The sequence below is a fragment of the Cervus elaphus genome, chromosome 18, assembly GCF_910594005.1.
Source record: "Cervus elaphus chromosome 18, mCerEla1.1, whole genome shotgun sequence".
Classification (NCBI taxonomy): domain Eukaryota; kingdom Metazoa; phylum Chordata; class Mammalia; order Artiodactyla; family Cervidae; genus Cervus; species Cervus elaphus.
Window position 1 is genome coordinate 45,355,723 of NC_057832.1, and position 22,951 is coordinate 45,378,673.

General features: G+C 33.5%; 1 protein-coding gene across 7 annotated transcripts in view; it reads left to right on the top strand.

Annotated features, from left to right (window-relative positions):
* The window catches only part of SEMA3A (semaphorin 3A), a 501,460-nt gene that overhangs the window by 295,214 nt on the left and 183,295 nt on the right, over window positions 1-22,951 (top strand). The window contains exons 1-2 of one of the 7 annotated variants that reach the window (XM_043871693.1): window positions 7,077-7,147; window positions 11,477-11,541. The exons of the other annotated variants lie outside the window; for them this stretch is intronic. Coding sequence (XP_043727628.1) covers window positions 7,092-7,147; window positions 11,477-11,541 — 121 coding nt within the window. The 5' untranslated portion in view covers window positions 7,077-7,091. Of the gene's footprint in view, window positions 1-7,076; window positions 7,148-11,476; window positions 11,542-22,951 lie in introns of those variants that run through there. 7 annotated transcript variants of the gene reach the window in all.

A 22,951-nucleotide genomic window follows, 5' to 3' on the forward strand; every position in this document is an offset into this window, starting at 1 on the left:
GCACACTAATTATGAAAGAATCTGTTTAGTCTGTTCTAAGCAGATGCCATATAAGGGAATGAAATGAGTGATGGCATGGTACTTTGCTACTTTATTACAGGTCTCAGTCTATAATATTGAAATGTACCATAAGTAACACATACTAAGGGTCATAGTCTCCTGAATGGATTCTCCACTGTACATATTACATCATCTTTTTCTCACAATTTAGTTTTCTTTATAGAACTAATAGCAGATTTATTGCTTTTTCGTATTTCCTAAAGAATAAAATTTCACATTCTTGGAATATACAAAATGACAGCACATATTCAATTAAAAATTCTATACATTTGATCATATGTGTTGTCATTATTTAGTATTACTGAATAGCAAGTCATGCTATGTTTACAGAGTTCAGGCAACTATTTGTTGGCCTTTTGAAAATTAATGGTCTTTTCAGATTTAGCTGCTAGAATAAAAATTTCACTAGTACGAGAAGAATCAGAGCATAGCAAAGAAAGTAGTGAATTGACTCTGGCATTTTCTAGATGGGAGGACTCTGGCGTGCTTTTTAGCCTCAGCTTGCTCTTTTCTAGCTTGGAGAGAATAGCTACTTTACAGTAGCTGTTACTGGGATATTGACAACATATGTGTAAGGTGTTCAGTCAGTGCTAGGTACGTAGAAGATATTCATTACCAACTAATTCCTTGAGGCAGGTTAATAATTGCATAGGTTCTAGATTACAGTGTTTTGCTCCTTCAGAGTAGGTCTGCTGCTGCTGCTGCTGCTAAGTCGCTTCAGTCGTGTCTGACTCTGTGCAACCCCAAGACGGCAGCCCACCAGGCTCCGCCGTCCCTGAGATTCTCCAGGCAAGAACACTGGAGTGGGTTGCCATTTCCTTCTCCAGTGCATGAAAGTGAAAAGTGAAAGTCAAGTTGCTCAGTCGTGTCTGACTCTTCATGACCCCATGGACTGCAGCCCACCAGGCTCCTCTGCCCATGGGATTTTCCAGGCTACAGTACTGGAGTGGGGTGCCATTGCCTTCTCCCAGAGTAGGTATACATGCATGTATTCTCTAGCTATTATAGTTTGTGAGAAAAATTTGTGTATGATAATGACACAAAGAAAATCACAATTTTATTTGTAAATGCATCTTTCAAAGACATGTAGCATTAACGGTGTGAATCTTGAAAACGTGAAGTTTCTCAGCGTCAACTGGCTGGTCAGTGTAGGGGAAGGTTGTGTGAAAAGCTACTGTTGCAAGTAAACAATTGTAAAAAAAAAATTGTGAAAAGTGATGTTTAACGTTAGACCTTTCAGTCTTATATAAGTGACACTAAATCTATTGGTGTTGCCCTGTTGCCCGTCACAGTTTTATGTGGACTCTTTCTGAGGTTATATGTAACACTAATGATGGGGTGAAGGTAGATATGATTTTTAGGTCTTCTGGCTCTGAGTATGTAAGTGAGCCATGCTGAGCAAGGAAGCACCTGTTTCTAAAGGAAGGAGTTGTCTGCATCTCACAGACTATAAGTTCCAATTTGTGTTTTCAACATGAACCAACGTGAACCAACATGAACCAATATTAAATCATTCATTTAATATTCAGTAAAATAACCAGGAAATGACTAGTTTTATTAGCTCTTGTACTTACAGCATATCCTCTCAAATGGCGTAATGCTTGTCTTGAATATTATTTTGTTATGACTTAGACCATGAAGACACAACATCTTTCATGACAACTTAAAAAGTGTTGAATCCACATAGGAATTAACACAATATTTCCATTTAATATGTCCCTGAGTCTGAATGAAACATTGTAGATATAAAGTCTGAGTCTTTTGGACCAATTCTGTGAACCACCTGTGATGGCAAATAACCCATTTGTAGGAAAGAGGATATGCAGTCACTCAGGAAAATAAACTTGCAGTCTGAAGCTAGTAAACAGAATGAAGAACATGTAGAGAGTAACTTAAAGGGGCTTTTGTCTAACAGAAGACACTGGGAAGCCAGACTGGGAAATATAGACGTTATTAGAAGGGGAGGTGACACTAACCACAGTTGGCTTTTAAAGGATTTTTCTGGAAGGCAGAATTCCTTTGGAAAACATTTTATATACCAACGTGAATAAATTTCTGAGTTACTCTAGACAAAGATGAATTTTATTTCTTTGTGGCTTTAGCCATATTACAATGCTCATAAACTATTTTACTTCATGCCAGACATGTGGAAGCAATCAGTATATGTAAATGATATGTGAAGGTGAGGTACAGTTTTAGCTTAAAAACTTAGACTGTCTGTGGTCATAAATTATAATCACATCACAAGGAGCTACTTACCTTTTAATGGTAACTTAAATGTAAGAATAATCAGTGATAAATTCTTAAAACTGCTTGTGTTTTCTTAGTTAAGTACAATAAATGTAAAATACAGTGCTACTTTGTGCTGTTATATTATTTTAGGACACAACATTTAAAGGCAAATATTTTTTACCTTAAGTAATTGTTAAAATGTAAGTAGCTGTAATTAGACATAATTGCATTTATCCATGAAAAACTACTTTTTACTAAGGATTGCATTTAGATTAACTGCAGTTGTCCTTTATTAATATTAATCCCCCCTTTTTCTGTTAACATGATATCAATTTGTTTTTTGGCCTATAATATACTTTATATATATATATATATTCATATGCTTCATAACATTTCATAAATTTTGAACATATAAACCTGAATCAAATCTCATTGCAAAGGAAATAGATATCATAAAAATAAATGTTTCCCTTTCTTTAAATTCAAAACAATGAAACTCTTAGTTTCAATATGATGGTACTGTATTTAAAAATATTTTTACCATCTGCTCTATATAAAGCTGGATATTAAAATAACAGGAATTCAAAGTAGTGTTACTAGATGCACATATACAACTAGTAGAGGGAAATAAAATAAAGAAAAATAAAATAAATCAAAGATCAGTATTAAACATTATCACTTTTTCAATGAAAAAAAAACACAAGATCATATTTTGTTAGACTGAAATCAGGTCAATATGCTCTTAATTTACTCATAGTAAAGCAAACAAAACTCATCCTAACATAGTTCCTTGAGTGAACCAAGAAACAGTCATTATACTAAGTATTTAAATATAGTTCACTGATGTAAGCAAGAAACAGTCTACAAACCTTGACTTTATATGTCATCCTTCATTCAGCAGGCATGCATGTTCTGAACCAGGGTCTCTGACAAACTAGGAAAGAGATAAAAAACACACTTCCATACAGAAGTATCCCACCCTCCTGTATCAACACAGATTACTTAGAGTTTACTATATCATTGATATAACTTTTTTAAAAAGGTGGAAACTTTACAAAATAGAATTAATTCCACAGATTACATGGCAAATGCCAGTTGCTAGTTGAAGTTTATTTCCTAGTGCAATAGTAATATGAGGAGAGGAGGAATGACTAGGAATAGAGAAGCATTGACTAAGATGCTGGATGTGAACAATTCTAAAAAAAAAGACAAATTCCTCAACTCAGATACATGTGCACACGTGCTGTTGTTCTTGCAGTTTGGTCTAGGGTTTTACTGTAACTCAGTATTATGTATTTACTCAGTACATATTTCCATGTTTTATGCTCCTGTTTCTTTAAATAGTATTCTTTTTCTCATCTAAAGAATGTTCTTTCAAAGCAAACTCATTTCAAATGATCAAGAATTTACTAAGTGTAACTAGGCACCAGTCACTATAATGACTACTATGTAAAGAAAAACATAAAGTTAACCCCTATTCTCAAGAACCTGACAACATAGTGCTCACTAGTGTACCAACCAATGATCAGGCAACTGGTCCATCATTTAAATATAAGTCAAATGCTATGAAGTTTAGGGGTGACAGTGGTGTGTTGATTATCTATGGTATACTATTGATTAGGGTTTCCCAGCTGATACAGTGGTAAAGAATCTGCCCGCCAATGCAGGAGATACAAGAAATGCAGTTTCGATCCATGGGTTGGAAAGATTCCCTGGAGTAGGAAATGGCAATCTACTCCAATGTTCTTCCCTGGAAAACTCCATGGACTGCAGGCTACAGTCCCTGGGGGGTCACAAAGAGTTTGACATGACTGAGTGACCGAGCACACATACATACCCACCCCCACCTCCACCCCCCACACACATGCTATTGAACATGAAGAAAATATTATTTCACAAGGAGTTAAAATTAAGCTAGACTTGTAAGGATGAAGAAAAATTTTGTAAGAAAGAATGAGGAAGGCCTTTCTGTTAGAAGTGCAATTCGGAGACATAAGGCATTAATGTGTATAGTTTATCTAAGAAGCCACAAAATAAATTCAAAATTAATTTAATCTTTATGGAAAGGAGTAGTAGGTAGTGAGGCAATGAAGTATAATTCTGAATTTCTGATGATATAAGGTATCAATGATGCTGTATAACCTTTGATCATTTATCAAATAAGTACTAATATGGTATGCAATGAATCATACTCTGAGCATGCACAAAGATGGCGTGCGTTCTGCCTAAGGAGTCTCATTTAGTGGAGAAGGTAGGCGACTTTGTCAAAACACACATTATGAGGCAAATATGCAAAAAGTAATATATCCCAGCAAAGAACTGTGAGAATTCAGAAATTTAAGGTATCAAAGAGGCAAAGCATCTGGAAAGTCCTCATGTGAGAACAAGCATTTGAGGTGGACCTCAAAGAACCTCTTACAGAAAATATTCTAAGCGATGGACGTCAATAAATAATGAGTAGGAGAGAAAGTGTTTGGGGTAGGTCATGATATGTATATTATTTTAGTTTGCTTAAGCATATATTTTGGGCTTCCCTGGTGGCTTGGTGGTAAAGAATCCATCTGCACTCAGTTCGATCCCTGGGTCGAGAATTTACCCTGAAAGAGGAAATGGCAACCCACTGCAGTATTCTTGTGTGAGAAATTCCTAGGGTTGAGGAGCCTGGTGGGCTACAGTCCACAGGGTCACAGAGAGTTGGACACAACTGAGAATACACCCTAAGTATAATTTTAAAAAATCATTTGAGGTATGTTTAGGTTGTTGCTCAGTCACTCAGTTGTGTCCGACTGTGACTCCATGGACTGCAGAACGCCAGGCTTCCCTGCCCGTCACCATCTCCCAGAGCTTGCTCAGACATCATCATTGAATCGGGGATGCCATCCAACCATCTCATCCTCTGTCATCCCCTTCTCCTCTTGCCTTCAATCTTTCCCAGCATCAAGGTCTTTTCTAACCTTTTCTAGGTTCCAGGTGCTAATTGAATAATCATGGGCCGCTAACTTGATTTCTCTGATCATACAACACATGACACCAAAGAATTATTCAATAACTGTTCCATCTTTTATCCTTCAATTTGCAATGGAAATGTTTAAATATCCAGTATAAATTACCATCATTATTTTTAATTCATATGTTAGTACATTATAGGTGCATGGCACCAAGCCCAGAACCATAATCTAGTTAGATTTGGTAGAACACAGTAGTTAAGAATGTGGTATTAGTAATCAGGAAATTGGGGCTCACAGCTGATACATTGAACACTAGCAAAGTGATTGGCATGGTGAGTGCCCAGTGGTTTTGCATTTTAATAGAAAATACAGGAATGGCTCACAAAAGGAGTTATCAGGTCAAGTGATAAAAGTATATAAAAGGTAAGTGTGATGGAGAAGCAGAGGAGACATTGTTTACAAAGAAGTGAGATGAGGACTGAGGAGTCAAGGAAAGGTATAAGTAAGATAAGTGAGGAGCTGAGATAGTGCTATGAGCAATTAGGTAAATACATAAGCTGTATTTGGGGAAAGAAAGGCAATCTGTTTGACTTTTCCCTCTATTGTATTAAACATTGATTTAAATAAGCTGTTTCAATCAATGTAGCTACACTTCGTGATGTAGATGCTAATTATTGTGATTGATTTTCTGTTATTATCCCTGTCTTCTGAAAAGATTGATAAGCAATGACTCAATCAAGATGTATAAAATAGAAAAGAATTGAAAGAGAAAGATGACTAAACATCTCAGTATTTGTAGCTCGGAAGAGTTGTTTGACACAATGATCTAGCCAAAAGTTTATCAAGACAGTTAAAGGATTAGACATAAATAAAATAAGAAGAGTGGAATCCAAAAGAGGAAATAGATTCTGTGAGGTGAATTTGGGTAAGAGGAAACTTACTTAAAGTTATATTAGTTGATGCTTTATTTTTTCTTACATCTCTCATTCGAGACAGGAAACAACTATAACTAACAAAAGTATTCAAACTATTATAAACAATATTGAATTGTTTAACCATAATGACTACATAGAGACTTCTGAAGGTAACTTATAAAAAATGAACATAATATATATCATACATGAAACAAAATTTATAAAATTTGTTGTTACTAAACAATAGCTTATTTCTATAATCTCATTAAATTTACCTTGTTATTAAACTTGTGTTTAACAGTCTGTGATTCCTTTTAGTTCAGGGAAATAACAGAAAGTTTTACCTTATGTGACAATAATGGGCAGGTGCCATGGCTAAATAACTGAGACATTATATCATAATCATTTAAAAGAATAAAATGTGTGGCCTATCAAGGGGAACTAAAGACAGGTAACCTACAAGGAGATTGTTTATTATATATATAATGTGTCTTCCAGTAGGGTACAGATCAAAATATGCTTTATAAAGCATGACAGTTACACACAGTAAAGAGTATGTTGTATGCCCTTTAGTTCTGCTACAACAATTCTAAAGGCATTCCACCAGATTACAGCTCTATTCTTTTAACTATTTTCTCTTAAATATCTCTTACAGAAGAATGAGTTTTATTTGAATGAACATGTTTCATCATGCTCTTTTAACTTTTTGAAGCAGCATTTTCTTAACTTTTCTTCTGTGTGTTCCTAATAATAGAAACACAATTCCAAAAATATCTTCAAGAAACTTGATCGTACTACTGAAGTTGTTTCAGTATTATGACTCAAGGCTAGACATTATTATGCAACAATGAAGAAGGCTTAGGTGGTGCCATTTTTTCCAATTTCCAGAGTCAGTTATCTTCACTATTGAAACTGAATGTTGCACACTCTAAACTTAATGCCTGCTGCTAGGAAATATGACTCCAGATTGAATCATCTGAATAATTTGCTAAGGTAAATCTAAATCATTGCTTTCATTTCATAAACATTGTTAGAGAGACTAGGAAATGTGAGTAAATAGGAGATACTATTATTGCTCTCTGTCAGGTTGGAAATGTCTTTTAAATGCTTAAAGAAATACTTAAGCATTCTTAAACAAGCATTCTTAAACGGGGCTCTTCAGTCTAGATTAAGCAATAGGAAGACCAGCTGTTTACTTGGTCTACAAATAATGATTTTTCTATTATTGCCTTTGGAGTAAAAGAGTTCATTTTAAGCCACTGTTCCAGAACCTTTTGGACAGTAATCTGGCACCCTAGTGGTTTTCCATGCCACCTTTCATAAATAAATAAGCTCATACATCTTAGAAGATAATAGATGACTTTTTATTTTTAAAAGGTATACATCAAACTCATGGTATGTTTTCTATTAAACACAGGAAGTGAGAACCATTTGTGGTAAAAATTCCAATAGGAAACATATTTACACCCCTCTGATCTTTATTCCAGTCTGGATAATAATTTTTTGATTTGTCTGCTCCTTTTTTTTCAAAGTTCTTATTATTCATACTAATTGGGACCTTTATTTAAATGGCTTCAGCAGTCTGCAGCACACCACAGAATAACCTCTTAATGTGCATTTAGTAACAAGATTTGTATCTACTGAAATATAAGAACTGCATTGTAAATGATTTATAAATTCAATGAAGTAAGATATTGTATGTATTAAAAAGGGAGCAACAAAATAGAATCATTCTTATTCTTAGAAAAAAAATCAACTTTTAATTCATAATTTCATTTTAGACTGTCACAGATTTACCATTTCCCATACCAAATAAAGTGATAGGAGTGTTGTGAAAATGTAATGCTTGTTAGTGTTGGTGAATCACTGTGACCGTAAATAAAAACTGCTATAAAACTTCAGAGCATTCTTTTGTGGGGCAGGCAAGGTTCATGTAGAGTCTGCTCCTAGACCTATTTCCAAACATTTAGGATTCACATATCAAGCTTCTAATAGTATGTGCATCTACTTGATGGAATGTTTATCAGATTGTTTTATTTGAAACATGCATGTAATAACAGGGAAAAAGTAAAAAAGACTGATGTAGGTTTGTAACCAAAATATTTGTTAACTATCATTTAGATAACCAAAACCATTTTTTATCTATTTCATGCTTTGCCCTTAAGTCATCTAGATGACTCTGAAACAGGGACTGGAATTTCCTCTCAAGAAAATTGTAAAGTAAAATAATAAATTAATTAATTTAAAAAAATAAACAAACGACAAAAAACCAAAGAACATTCTGATTTACAACCCTAGCAGCATTGTCCCAAATAATACATAATGTGGATTACCAGGCTTGCCTGGTACCTCCAAGTGATGAACCCTCATAATTCTAAACCAAGGAGAAGCTGACACATGGGAGACTCAGTTGGCATAGTTGACATAATCCAGTGAGGTGTTGGTTTGATATCAGCCTTTCTCTTTCTTTTTACTGAGGATGATAGGCATTCCCCAACATTGATATATCCTGATGTTTGAAATAAGAATAGCTATGAAACAGTTGTTTTTTAAAGTTACTTAAAAGATAGCAGGGGAAGGAGTGGGACAAACTGAGAATGCAGTATTGACATATAACTCCCCGGTGGCTCAGTGATAAAGAATCTGCCTGCAATGCAGGAGGCGCATGAGGGAGACATGGACTTGATCCCTGCGTCAGGAGGATCCCCTGGAGGAGGGAATGGCAACCCATTCCAGTATTCTTGCCTGTAAAATTCCATGAATGGAGGAGCCTGGCAAGCTACAGTACATAGGGGTCACAAAGAGTCAGACAAGACTGAGCCACTGAACACAGAAGCATAAAATAGATAGCTTAGAGGGAAGCTGCTATATGGCACAGGAAGCCCTGCCTGACACTCCGTGGCAACCTAGAGCTGTGGGATGGAGGCTCTGGAGGGAGAGATATATATATATATATGCACATATGTAGTTATGGCTGATTTCAGTTGTATGGCAGAAACCAACACAACAATAAAGCAGTTATCCCCCAATTAAAAAAGTAACAATTAAAAAAAAATTACTTGAAAGACCCTTTCTGTTAGAAGTAACTAATGCTGTGGTGATGATAAAATATCAAAAAGCACTACTGAGTGAATATTTATTATTGGCTAGAAACAGTGCTAAGATTTTTGTGTAAATCATATTGTGTAATCATTACAGCCATTCTAGTCAGTGGACATTTTACATCCTTTAAGGGATGAGGAAACCAAGGCCCAAAGTACAAGTAGTAGGGTCAAAAGAATTTTGATGTCTGTCTGATACCAAAGCCTTTACATTTAAAAAAATTTTTTCTAAATATTTGGTATTTTTATTTTGTTTTATATTTACTTTTTATTTCTAACATGAAAGCTGCCCTCTTAATAAATTTTAAGTATATAGTACATTTTTGTTAATTACAGGTATAATGTTGTGCTGCAGATCTCTAGAGCACATCCATCTTGCTTAATTGAAACTTTATGCCAGTTGATTTGTTACCTTTCATTTCTCCCACTCCCTGACTCTGGTAACCACCTCTCCACTTTTTGATTTTATGAATTTGACTGTTTTAGATATCTCATATAAATGGAATAATTATTTTTAATCATTGGCTCTCCATCAAAGAAGATCTGATTCTAGGTGATTGGAAAAAAAACACTGTTCAGAGGCTACAAGTGTGAAATTTTACATGATCATTATGGTCCAGAAAGTGACTTGAAAATAATGTCAAAATCACAGAGTTTTAAAATTCGTGATATAAATTGTTGCTTCTAGGTTTGAGGGCAAAACATTTCAGAGACTATTCCATTTCCTAGAAGTTAACCAGTGATTGTTTATCTTTTTCTAACTAAAAATACATAATACCTAAAATCTTTGGGAAAAAAATGAAATCTTTTTCTCTAGGCATATGGGCTGTTTATAAAGCTGAACCCTTCATTCTACAAGAAGAATTATTCTAATCTTAGATATTCATTCATTCTACATCTTTATTTAGAAAATGATACAGATTTCCATAAAATCTTTCATTTTTTAGAAGTGAATCATAACGTATAGTTTTCCAGTAATGTATAGTTAATCATATACCATTATGTAATTAAGTTTACTGAAATAAAAAAAAAGATTATATATAAAGTAGCTTTTGGAATAGCAAACAGTTCTAGCCTCTTTCGTTGATGCTTAAGATGTTTCAGCATACAAACCATTATTACAGATTTCAAGAAAATTTTAAGCAAAACTCAAGTGAAACTTCTATAACATGCCTGGTTGAGGCTGAAATAATGCAAAACTGCGTTCCATAGGATTTACTTTCTAAACCATAAATCCCATTCTAACATCCAGATATTACCCTAGTATTGCTGGCATGTTGAACCTGGTTCATATAAAGGTTCTTAAGTTTTGCCAAACTTTTTGACAAATGAATGAAATCAGAGACTGAAGTCAATTGTCACGTTCTATTGTGGATGCTTTATTGGAAGCATTATTTCTCAGAATTAATGAAGCGGGCAGATTTATGAAATGTTAAGAAGGTCATTAGTCTTTTAAGAAGAAAGAGAAAGGCTGATTCATGTCAATGTATGGCAAAAATCACTCCAATATTGTAAAGTAATTAGCCTCCAACTAATAAAAATAAATGAAAAAAAAAAGAAGAAAGAGAAAAACAGTGTTTAGATAATGTGGCTGCTTTAGTTTTATAGTAAGTAATGAGTTCTTCTGTTTAGAGGTAATAACAACAGTGACAACTATGAACACCACGGGTTGTTTTTCTTGGTTTAATTTTTTTTTAAATTTTATTTCTAATTGGAAGGTAACTGCTTTACAGTGTTGTGGTGGTTCCTGCCGTACAACAACATGAATCAGTTATTCTTTCCCTGTTGAGCCTCCCTTCCCCCTGCCAATTCATCCCTCTCAGTTCAGTTCAGTTCAGTTCACTCACTCAGTCGTGTCTGACTCTTTGCAACCCCATGGATTGCAGCATGCCAGGCTTCCCTGCCCATCACCAACTCCCAGAGCCTACTCAAACTCATGTCCATTCAGCTGGTGATGCCATCCAAGCATCTCATCCTCTGTTGTCCCCTTTTCCTCCTGCCTTCAATCTTTTCCAGCATCAGGGTCTTTTCAAATGAGTCAGTTCTTTGCGTCACATGGCCAAAGTATTGGAGTTTCAGCATCAGTCCTACCATTGAACACCCAGGACTGATCTCCTTTAGGATGGACAGGTTGCATCTCCTTGCAGTCTACAGGACTCTCAAGAGTCTTCTCCAACACCACAGTTCAAAAGCATCAATTCTTTGGCTCTCATCCCTCTAGGTCATCACAGAGCACCAGGCTGAGCTCCCTGTGTAATACAGCAACTTCTCACTCTTTAACACATGGTAATGTATCATTGAAATATATGTTTTTATTTTTAATTTATCTCTTTCACTTAAAAATGTTGCCAGTGTTTTTCAGGTGAACAATTGGAATGCTTAGTTATAAACATTAAAGCACTTGTCTTGACTGTCATGAACCTGGAAATTTATAAAGGATTAGTAAAGGGACCAATTATGCATTATCTCAGGATTTCTGCACCTTGGAGTTTGATTTCTTGTTCATATTTGTGCTTGTGAATTTCAAATCCAACTATCTCTGGACCTTGGGTCTGTCCTTCTGGGATGTCCCAATCTAACTTCATGTCAACTTGTGTTCATTGGGTCCTCTTCTTCTCAGACTCCTCCTCTCATCCTCCACTCTCAGTGTATGGCACCATTATCTGTTCAGCTGAGTTGAAAACTTGGATTATTCTAGGTTTCTTGATGATAGGAAATGGATTTTATTACATATTTCCAATAAGTAAATAGCAATTTTGCAAGAGTTTTAAAAGATGGATCAGATGGTTCAATAGAAGTTTCTCCCCCTTTTTTTTTGATTGGTAGTGATACCTTGAAAGATGGTATGACAAAAATTTGCCAGATATCCTATCAAAATGGAGATGTCCAAAGTGAATATATTGATTGTTAAACCCCCAAAATATAGATAAATTCTGATTCAAAACTTTATAAAATGTGTTTGAGATTTGAAAAAAAGTGCAGTGAAATCTTGATTTTGATTATTTTCATTCCTCTAACACTGAACATGTTACTTAATATCTACTTTTTAATTTTTTATTCTTGTTTGAAGCAGCTTTATGGCTTATATTATTATCCTCATGGTGCAACAAACGCAGAAAAGTAAAAACAATCATGTTTCCATATAAGTGAGATAAATATATTATTTGGTTAAAACATTTAAAATGTTTAGTATTAAACTAATTTGGTTCTCTCTTATAATAATTTTTCTTATCAAAATGAAGTATAATAATTACATTTTTATTAGTATTTTTACTTACTTTTGTTTCATTTTGTTTTCTACAAACCTTACATGTTGCCACTGTTTAATTATTTGAGATATTATTTATATAGATTTATATGATAAAAAATAGAGAACAATTGAAGGGTATACCAATGTCAACATTAAATTAATTAGCCATTAAGGATAATTAATGATCTGTTGATATTTTTATATTATTATTTTGAAAAGAATGAATTTTCTTGTGATTTTGTGTAAAGTTAGAATGGTTTCTAATCTTTAGCAAATATATTAATTTACATTTTACATGCAATTTTCATATGTAAAAAAGCTGCACCTATTTGAAATTAGTATAAATCCCTCAGATCTGCACACTCAAATTGTCAATGAATTAAGTGCAAATGTCTTCCCACTCTCCAGCCGAAACAAGAAAATGTAATTTATCTGTTTCATTAAACCAACTGCAGAAGAAAACTCTCCTTCTTGTGATGTCATATTTTCACACTGCATCATCATAATTGAAACTGAACTCTATGTTCACTTTTGTTGAAAATTTTTTCTTGCTTCAGAAATAAGCAATATGTGTTGATTTTGTACTTTAATTGAAATAAGTATTCAGGAGATTGAAGCACCATTCTTTATAATTCAGTGTGAGAGTGTATTCCATCACCCGGCAGCTCAATTTCTTTCTTTCACCATCTGTTCTTTCTTTCTATTCTCTCTGCCAAAAATCGATAGAACTCAATGAGCAAAATTGAGCTGTTCCATAACCCAACCATATTGGGATTATTTTGTTCACAATACATTGACCTAGTTCTTACACTGGTCCAGTTTAATTAGGTAAGCCCTCTGTTTATAAAAATGCATATTTACTAAACTGTAAACATTAAATGAGTGTTATAAAAGCAGCCAAAACGTTATTGTTTCAACAGTCAAGATTTTAAGTTGGCAACACTTGGCAAACATAAAGCCACACACTGTCTGTTTTCAGCTTGGAAATCCATGCAGCAAAAGCTTTTCATGAGGATCAAATGTACACATTCAAAGAGATTAGATAATGAAATTTTTAAATGCAAAGAACCATGAAACTATTATCAGAGATTTTAACATATATATGAGTATGTTGCCAAAGATATCTATCATAATACTCAAAATCTTAGAATAATTTCCGGCTGTTCTATTCCATTTGAAAATACCATATAAAGTTTTATGCATACGTATCAAATTCATCTCATATAATTATCACAAATATAAATAGAGCAAAGAGGAAAAACATCTGATGACATTTTCTAATAATCCAAAATTGTCACAGCATTTGCTGTTGTGCAGCTTATTAGCATAAAAAACATCACAGCAAAAGACTCATAAATTCCATTTAGAAGCCACTGCAATGCTAAGCACCTTGAGAAATTGTAAAAAGTTGCACTCTTTATAGACTTTAATTGTGTGTGCTTTATATATTACCAAAAAAGTCATTTTAATTTTTAAATGAAATGCTTTTATAAGTAGGAAGACGGGAAAGATGTCAAACAATGCATATATAAAAACGTTTTTCTCATTTGTAAGGCAGTGACTCATAGTAACTGAGAGTACCGAGATGTGTCCGCCTTCCGTGACTTCTGTCAGGGTTGTGCTAACAAAGCTGTTTTCCTTTGATATCTCATTCATCTTTGCAACCTGGAAACTGAAATTGCCGTGTGCTCGGTGACATTTGTCATTGTCTTTCTTTTCATTTTGCTCTTTAACTTTTTGTTTTTTGGCTCTTCTTGCTGGAACTTTCGTTAGTTACAGGTACTTACAAAGCAGCCTGCAAGAAAAACAGAGCTTTAGGTCTTAATAACTGTTAAATATGAAGCTATTTAATGAGATGAATGATATCTTCTTTACAGAAAACTTTTTAATATTCATACAGAGGAATTTTTAATAGGTAATGTCTTAATTTTAAAATTAATTTCATCTTTATTATGTGTTTTATTAATAACATTGTACTTTGTGTTGGCATTATTTAATGTTACCTCTTAAGAAAGTGTCATTCTTTTTGCAAAAGATGACTTTTTTTTAAAGCAAAGAAGAAAATTCTGGAACATATCTTCTTTCTTAATATTTATGAATCTTAGTTCCAATATCTGAAGAATAGAAATTACAATAATTTCTATTAAAGAACAATAAACTGGTTATAATTAACTTAGAAATTCTTCACAATCGTTTATATTTTGCTGCAGTAAACAAAGATTGCAGTCAAGAGCATTTAATAGATATATCAACAATAGTGACTATCTGCAATGCCCAAACTTTATAATAGTAATCCAATGATACCAGATATCTTGTAGGCCAACTTGTTAATTTTATTAATTATACAATTGAATCCTAAGATAATTTGTTGGATTATGCTATTGAAGATTTGTGGCAGAAAGAGGACTAGGGCCCATGGCTTGTAACTACATAAAGTTTTTTGAACATTTTATGATAGTTCATTAGTTTCACAGATAATGTAATTAGCTGGAGAACTTAATACTCGCATATTTATAGAAATGTTTTTATTTAATAGAAATGCAATTTATAATTTACCATAGTTGTTAATTTTATCACAATACTTAAAGTATTTGAGGGCAGTTTGGCTTTCAAAGTGCTGATTACACATTAGAATCACCTGGTGAAATTTATTAAAAATAAATTAATGACATCTGACCTCAATACAGGATCAATAATAACTGCCTCAATATTTTTTAAGCAGTTCAGGTGAAATTAATGCATGGTCAGGTTTGAGATCACTGGTTTAGCTGAATATAGTTCAATATAAACTTGACCTTCAAGAAATTAAAGTTATGTATTAAAGCCAACCAAAGAACTGGACATGACTGAGCAACTGAGCATACACACACACATTAAGCCAAGTAGAAAAGAAGTTTAAACCATTCTCTGACAAGTTTAGATACTGAAGATAATCTTTAAAATGTGTATTAAAAGAGTAACTCATGGTAGAAAGGCTCATATATGTTGTGGACGAGTAGATATTATGTTAGATATCCTAATTGGCTCTCTTTATATTCTGAAATATAATCCATTTTTTAAATCATCTAATTTGCTTATGAAATGATATAAATTCATTTAATAAAGGATATGATTTGCATAACCAGATAGCCATAATTTATTTCCCTCTATATTTACCACAATGTGATACTCTTATTTGCTTCAGCATATATTTATTTCTTCTGTCAGTTGTTTGTAGAACATCACTTCTTTCCTTTCAAACTGCACATATATTTGTAATAGTGTTATCTTTATATGTTATCTTATGACACTATAGAAACTTAACTGTTTTGTGTTACAAACGAAGACAATAGAATATAGATTGTTCTATCAGCATGTGAGCTGCAAACAGAACAAAAGAGTTTGTAATATAGTGTAAATACACTACACACTGAGTGAAAGGAGTGAATATACACATTAACTTAGTTTGATTTTTGTAGAAGTCACTTGAATGGAGGGAAAAACAACCCAGGATATTTTGTCTTACTATATCTTGATTTATTCTTCATTGTCCTTTTTCAAAAGCAGTGTTTTCTGAGTATCAGTCGGGAACATGGAATTCCCAAATTTTATCGCACTTACATGTGAGTTATCCTTGACCTTAAACCATGGTGATTTTATTTATTATTAAGTAATAACTTACTTATTGAGTGAGATATGATTGTATAATCTGTGGGAATAAAAATAGTGTTGTGCTGTGCTTTGCTTAATTGCTCAGTCATGTCCAACTCTTTGCCACCCCACGGACTATAGCCCGCCAGGATCCTCTGTTCATGAGGATTCTGCAGGCAAGAAAACTGGAGTGAGTTCCCTTGCCCTCTTCAATGAAAATAGTAAATGTAGTCAAACAAATACAACTGAGTTCCGTGACCTATTTCCTCTAATAACTCAGAGCCACTAGTTGCTGATTTACCCTATGACCTACTTTTCTATTTCATTCAGCTTCAAATATTGCAGTCATCATTGTAATGCAAAATTAAGGCATTTCAGCAAATAATCTCAATTTGTATAGTTCTCTTTCAAGGACTGTGTTTTCATTTGTTTCTTCCACTTGTATTTGAGAAAGGATATTATGGTATTTGAGAAGGGATATTATGATAACTTTTATTTTTACCATCTTGGGTGATGTTAAACTTGAACTAAGAAATGAAGACATTGGAAATTCTCAAACTATATTTCTAAATAACAGAAAAATTTGTACCAGATGATTGTCATTCTCTGTTTTGTTCTATTAACACCACCTACAAATTCTTCTCTACTCTACTTTCCACCTTATAGTTTTGCTGTTCCATGTCTTTTATTGTTATGAGTTCTTCTTACAATCTTTTCTCTATGTGTCTGAGTATTTGCCATACTCAGTTCTGCATGTCTCTAATATTCAAACTTCCAAAGTAAGTACATTTAATCTTTTTGGTTAGGATTCCATAACAAAATGTTCCTACTGGAACATTTATTACTGGAAAGAGTTATTGTACCAGGCATATCAGAAACACCCTCTGATATTCACTCTTTTGATACAGGCAGAGATCTTTAATCCATTAAATTGTGGTTGCATGATATAAATCATGACAGCAAACTACTGTTCCTGTTTTTCAAAGGAAGGCTTTGGGTGTGGTGGACACTGTTTTAATTACTTCAGTCCATATTCACGTGCTATCTGGACACCCAAGCACATGTTCCATAGGTAGCTTGAGGACCAAATTTGCCACCTATGTCCTTTCCACAGTTCAATCCTGATTGGATCATTCTCCTTCTGTTTCCTCTTTGATGATTCCCTTTCATCATCCAGATAAATTCTTTATTTCTTACCATGTCTTACAAAATGTGTTATGTTTTCATATCTGCCTGTTTTTTCATGATCAAAATCAACCCCATGATCCAGAAAATCTAATTTGCTTTTGCAGTGTTTGTTCACTCAGCAAAATTTATGGGGCATCTACTGTGTGACAGGACTGTTCACAGTAATAAACAAACTAGACCAAAAATGTTCACAGAATACATCGTCTGTTCATTAACTCAATACTGCTACTTATCTTTCTTGTCCTAACACTTTTTGTTTTCCATATTTTATATAACCACATATCACACATACTCATGTTTACTAGAAGCATAGACTAACCTGGAGGGTCTTGATATGAATGTGTATTTAAAATATTAACAAAATGAAAATTCTATGCCACCTGGGCTTAAAACCATGGGAAAAAGGAATGTCTTCAGAATTAAGAACTTTGTTTTTTGATTTATTGTTTCAAGGCATGAAGACAGTGCAGGATAATGAACAAGTGCAAAGATTGTTAAGCCAAGCTGTCCATATTCTGTTTTCAAGTTATTTACTATAGATAAGTTATTTATGAGTTTTCTCAAGATAAATTAGGAATAATAATAGAATCTGCCTCTTTGGGTCACTGCTAGGTAGGACTGAATGTACTAATATGAGAGTACTTGGTCTATATAAAAATGATACAAATTGAAGCAGCTGTAGTTATCAGGTGTTGTCAGCAAATATACAAGATTAACCTTTCTTCAATATAGGTAGAAGCCCAAAGCACCAAAGAGAAATATTTACTTAGCCATTGAATACAATACAGTATTCTAAATACAATTCTAAATTTCACGATTGTGTGAGATTTTTTAAGATAAAAATATCAAATATATTCTAGGAATTTTATTGTAAAATCTTTCTATTTTAATGGCAATTCAGATTAAATGATGGCAATGGATTTACCAATGAATTAGGATATAAGCAGAATTACTAGACGTAGTTCCCAAGCTTCACTCAAATATCTTTTGTACGTATTTACTCTTGCTTTTCTGATTTAAGATTCTGTTAAAGTAGCATTATATAAAATTGCCATTTTTCTATATAAAATAATTTTTTTCAAAAGCATAAATATAGGCTATTGGGAAAGGTGATTCAATTAGAAGGTGATCAAACAGTTAAATTTTATGATAAAGTTTCTGTCAAATACTGGTCAAGAGGAATTTTAAAAATTTAAGGATTTAGAAATATATTTATGCTATTGATTTTATTAATTGTGTCATTTATTTAAAATTACCTATAGAAATATATTGAGGGATTATGCTGTTTTTCAATATCACTTTATGAAAATATTTGGGTTGAAGTATTTTCATGTATTTTTGGTATCAGAATGCTCAATATTATTTAAGCTGAATTTGAAGTCACCAAGTTCATCGTTCCCTGAAAATTATAAGGTCAATCAAAAAATGCTCATATAAAATGAGAACAGTTAATATTTTTGACCTTTTGGTATATATGTTCTTTCACCATGTACTCACTATATTGCTTCTTTAAGTATGCTTTAAAAGGTATATGTATATAACATAAATACATATATATGAACATATATATATGCACAGTACATGTGTGTGTGTGTATATATATATATATATATATATATATATATAAAGCCATAAGTTTATATCTCCAAGTATAATTTATAGGATTTAATAGAATTCTATACAAAAGAGCCTGGATTTTGGAATCAATAACTTTAGGTAAAAACACAGCTCGAACAACTTGTGTGGTTTTTGCCAAGTTACTTTATCATTAATAACCTCTCTTTGCTTGCCGATTTAGTAAAGTTTAATGGTCATTATCTTGCCAAGTACTCAGAACCTGAGTTTCTTTACATTAATTAATCACTTGTAGTTCTTTGACTTAGTGTATAATTTCTAATTCAAGATCTCAGCCACCGTGTAGCCACTCTCTCCCTAAGTATTATCAGGAGTTCTCAGAGGCTGTCACATTGCATTTCAGTAACAAATCTAACCCAGCTAGCTTGAACTATCAACCAAGAAATGCTATTACTTAGCTCTGCAGCTCTGTTCTCCTTGGTCCTTGTGGCTCTTGGTAGACATAGCTACAACTTTGCTAAACTACTGACTACTGAGACCATTTTTTAAAAACTCCTTGGTGGTGGTGGTTCAGTCACTCAGTCGTGTCTGACTCTTGTGACCCCATGGACTGTAGCCCGCCTGGTTCCTCTGTTCTTGGGATTCTCTAGGCAAGAATACTGGAGTGGGTTGCCATTTCCTTCTCCATTTAAACCCCTTAGCAAGGTTTTATCTCTAAGACCTTGAGGTGCCCAGGCTCTTTGGTGGTTGTAGGTACACTGAATGTGATGGTCCCCCTCTACTTCTAACATTCTGCTATAGAAGAAGCTAAGCTTATACCTGGATTTTGAAAAGCATTTTAAATTAAACACATCTCTCAAACTTTCCTTAAAACTCTCTTTTTGTAAGAAAAAACAAAACAATTCCAGGCCAGAAGGATATGGGTCAAAAGACAAATTGAACACCATTTACCATACTTAGAATCATATTGAATTTTATCCATGAGATTTGCTGTGAAGTTTCTTTCTGTCTCCTTTTTCCCAGGTCCTAAAGCACATGAGGGGTCCCCAATTCCAGTCCCTGATATTTAGCCAAGTTTGGATTTCATGTTTGGCTCCAGTGGGGTGCTCTGCTTTACCCCACATGCCTTCCCACCCACCTCAAATCTACATTTATGAAATCCTACTAGAATATACATATAGCTTTAACTCTACTAGCCACTCACAGGTAGTAATGGCATCTAACTGTTCCTATAGTGACTCTTATTAGGGAAAAATGAACTGAAGAAATGACATTTTGGAGTAAATTCCATGTATGCAGGAGCTTGTGCACACTACTACAGAATCAGTTATTAAACTATTATCTGTTTAGTGTCCGGTATGCATTATATGAAGCTGAATATTCTTGTTCTGTCAGTAACATGAAACCCAAAATATAAACATTTTATTCTGAGTAAATCCAATAAGACCATATGTTAAATGTTGTATACTTAAGCAGGCTAAAGTCTTAGGACCAGAATTAGGGTCAGGATTAAAATGAGTACTGAGCCAAGCAGTTTTGGGAGTATATTGTTACCATTTTTAATGATAAGGTTATATAAATGTGTTAGAGAAATGAAGCATTAGTTGCATTAAATGAATTTAAATATTAATTCTTCTATAGTATTTAAAAATAGAATATGCTATTCATATTCTCTTTATTGACAGTTGGCTTGTCAACATGTTAAATATCTATTTGTTTTTGATCTTAAGTCAATATGCAAAAGTATTTCATGTGTGAATGAGCCTGCCTGTCCTGCATCTGCTCTGTACCAGTTCCAAAATTAGACCATAGAGATCTAGCCGTTCTCTCCATAAATCAAGGTATTTCTACAACCTCCAAAGCAGGGAAAGTTATACACTATACAGTGAAATCATTTCACACATCACTTCAAACCACCTATTTCATGAGCTTGCCAACTACTTTTTATAGTTTCGTGGAGTAAAAACCTTCAATGATTGGTTTTCCCTGTGTATTGGACCTGGGACTCTCAGAGTCCCATGAGTGTGCTTGGTATGATTTGTTCTGTACGCCGTGTTTGTAGTTCAAAGAGAGTGTGTTCCACATTTTAATTTCTGGATTGAATTAAAAAATACTTTAAGAAAAGCTTTTTCTTATTCTACTCATACCAAAGAACAACCTTTTGTCCTAATTCTGGTAGGTAATTCTGTTGCATTAAGCAGAAAGAACAGTCATGATAAGGGGCCTGTGTGGATTTTAAATTCAGATAGCCTTGGCAGTTGCTAGCTCCAAGGTCTCAGCTGCTTTTCTTTACTTCTTTGAACAGTAGTGTTCTCATCTGTAAAACTGAAGTAACACTGCCTACCTCATGAATTTATTAAAAGATTAATATATGTAAATGTGTGAAAGAGTAACTAACACAGGCTATAATTAAATAAATATTAACCTTTTTACTCCACAAAATGGTCAGTGCTTAAAAATACTTCAGTACCAATATTGTGTGCAATTTTGTTAATGAGAATAAATAGGATCACTATTCCTTAATATTGTATTTTTAATCTAAGTTTACAGTACCTCAGATCTTATTAAGACCCCTCATAGCTGTCTCCTGAGGTTTTAAAAAGTCATAAATTATTTCAAAATAAAATTGCATCATGAATCAATATATTTTAAGGATCAGCAATAATTTCATGCTTAGTTTTATTCTTTCATGTGTGAAAATTGATGGTCTCTATTGTGGGACTCTTGTTTTTGTGGTTTCAATGTTTCTTTTCTGGCTTTCAAACAGCAAAATGCCCAAATTATGGAACTCCCAATATTAAACCCATTAGGAACAATTGCCCACACCCAGCTTGCATGTTAAGTCATTATCTACAGCTAATGGTAAAATTGGGCCTTTCCAGCCCTCAAATTACTAGAAGCATTAATGCTTAGATTACATCAAGAGTTAAAATAGCCTAACCATATTTTTGACAGTTTATTCTGTGATTGAATTACAATATCGCTAAGTAACACACTTTTCAAGCTGCAAATTGCGTTAATGTTGGAATGCTTTTCTCTAACTGCTGTGAAGAGGTGGTGTTCTAATTTTATTTCCCCCACAATTACTATGTCAACTCCCTGGGAAATATACCAAAGGTAGACTGATAAAGCTTTGTGTAGGAGTTTTGCATCTAGTGTTTTACTATTTAACAGAATCTAAATAGTGTAATATTTGCTAGAGAAAAAAAAAAATGTGTAAAGACAAGTGCTTGCTAAAAACTTTACCCTATTTCTTTTAAATTAGTGTAAAGGTACTGCAAGACATTTTTATTTTTAAATTTGCTCCTAGTGTAAGATGTAGAAACAGTGAATGGTTGACTACATTTGTGGGTATAGAAACATTCCTTTAATATTACCATAACTGTATCAAGCAATAAAATATAAATTAGAATTTTATGAATATTGTACTCTTAAAACTTTGGTAAATAACTTGAAGTGTCTGTTTACTATGCTCAGTGACATACTAATGGGTTTCTATAAAAGGGGAAGGCAAGCAAAAGATATAGTCTCTTTCTTTGGAAAGAAAAACTGAAAAAGTAAGACATTTTAAGTTATTCATATGAAGAGTCATTGCTTATTAGGTCCAAGTCAAATGAAGATTGTTTTTAAAATGGCAAACTCTTACAGAATTGTTGCTTTTTTTAATTTTTAAAAATTACTAAATTTTAAAGCTTGCTTTAAAAATTAGTCCATAAAATTTAGTTTAAGATTGAACTGTTACATCTTATATATATGGGAAGATGCCCTGGAGGAGGGCATGACAACCCACTCCACTATTCTTGCCTGTAGAATCCCATGGACAAAGGAGCCTCGTGGGCTGTAGTCCATGAGGTTGCAAAGAGTCAGACATGACTGAAGCGACTTAGCACGCAACCTCTTATATAGATTTTGGAATCACTTGTCATCTATAGAAATGAGTAAGTATGATTTTCTACTTTACTGTTACCTTATAGAATTACTATATTCTGTAGAGACCATAATATTAAAAACTCTAGAAAAAGCAAATAAAATTCAGGACATCACAACAATATG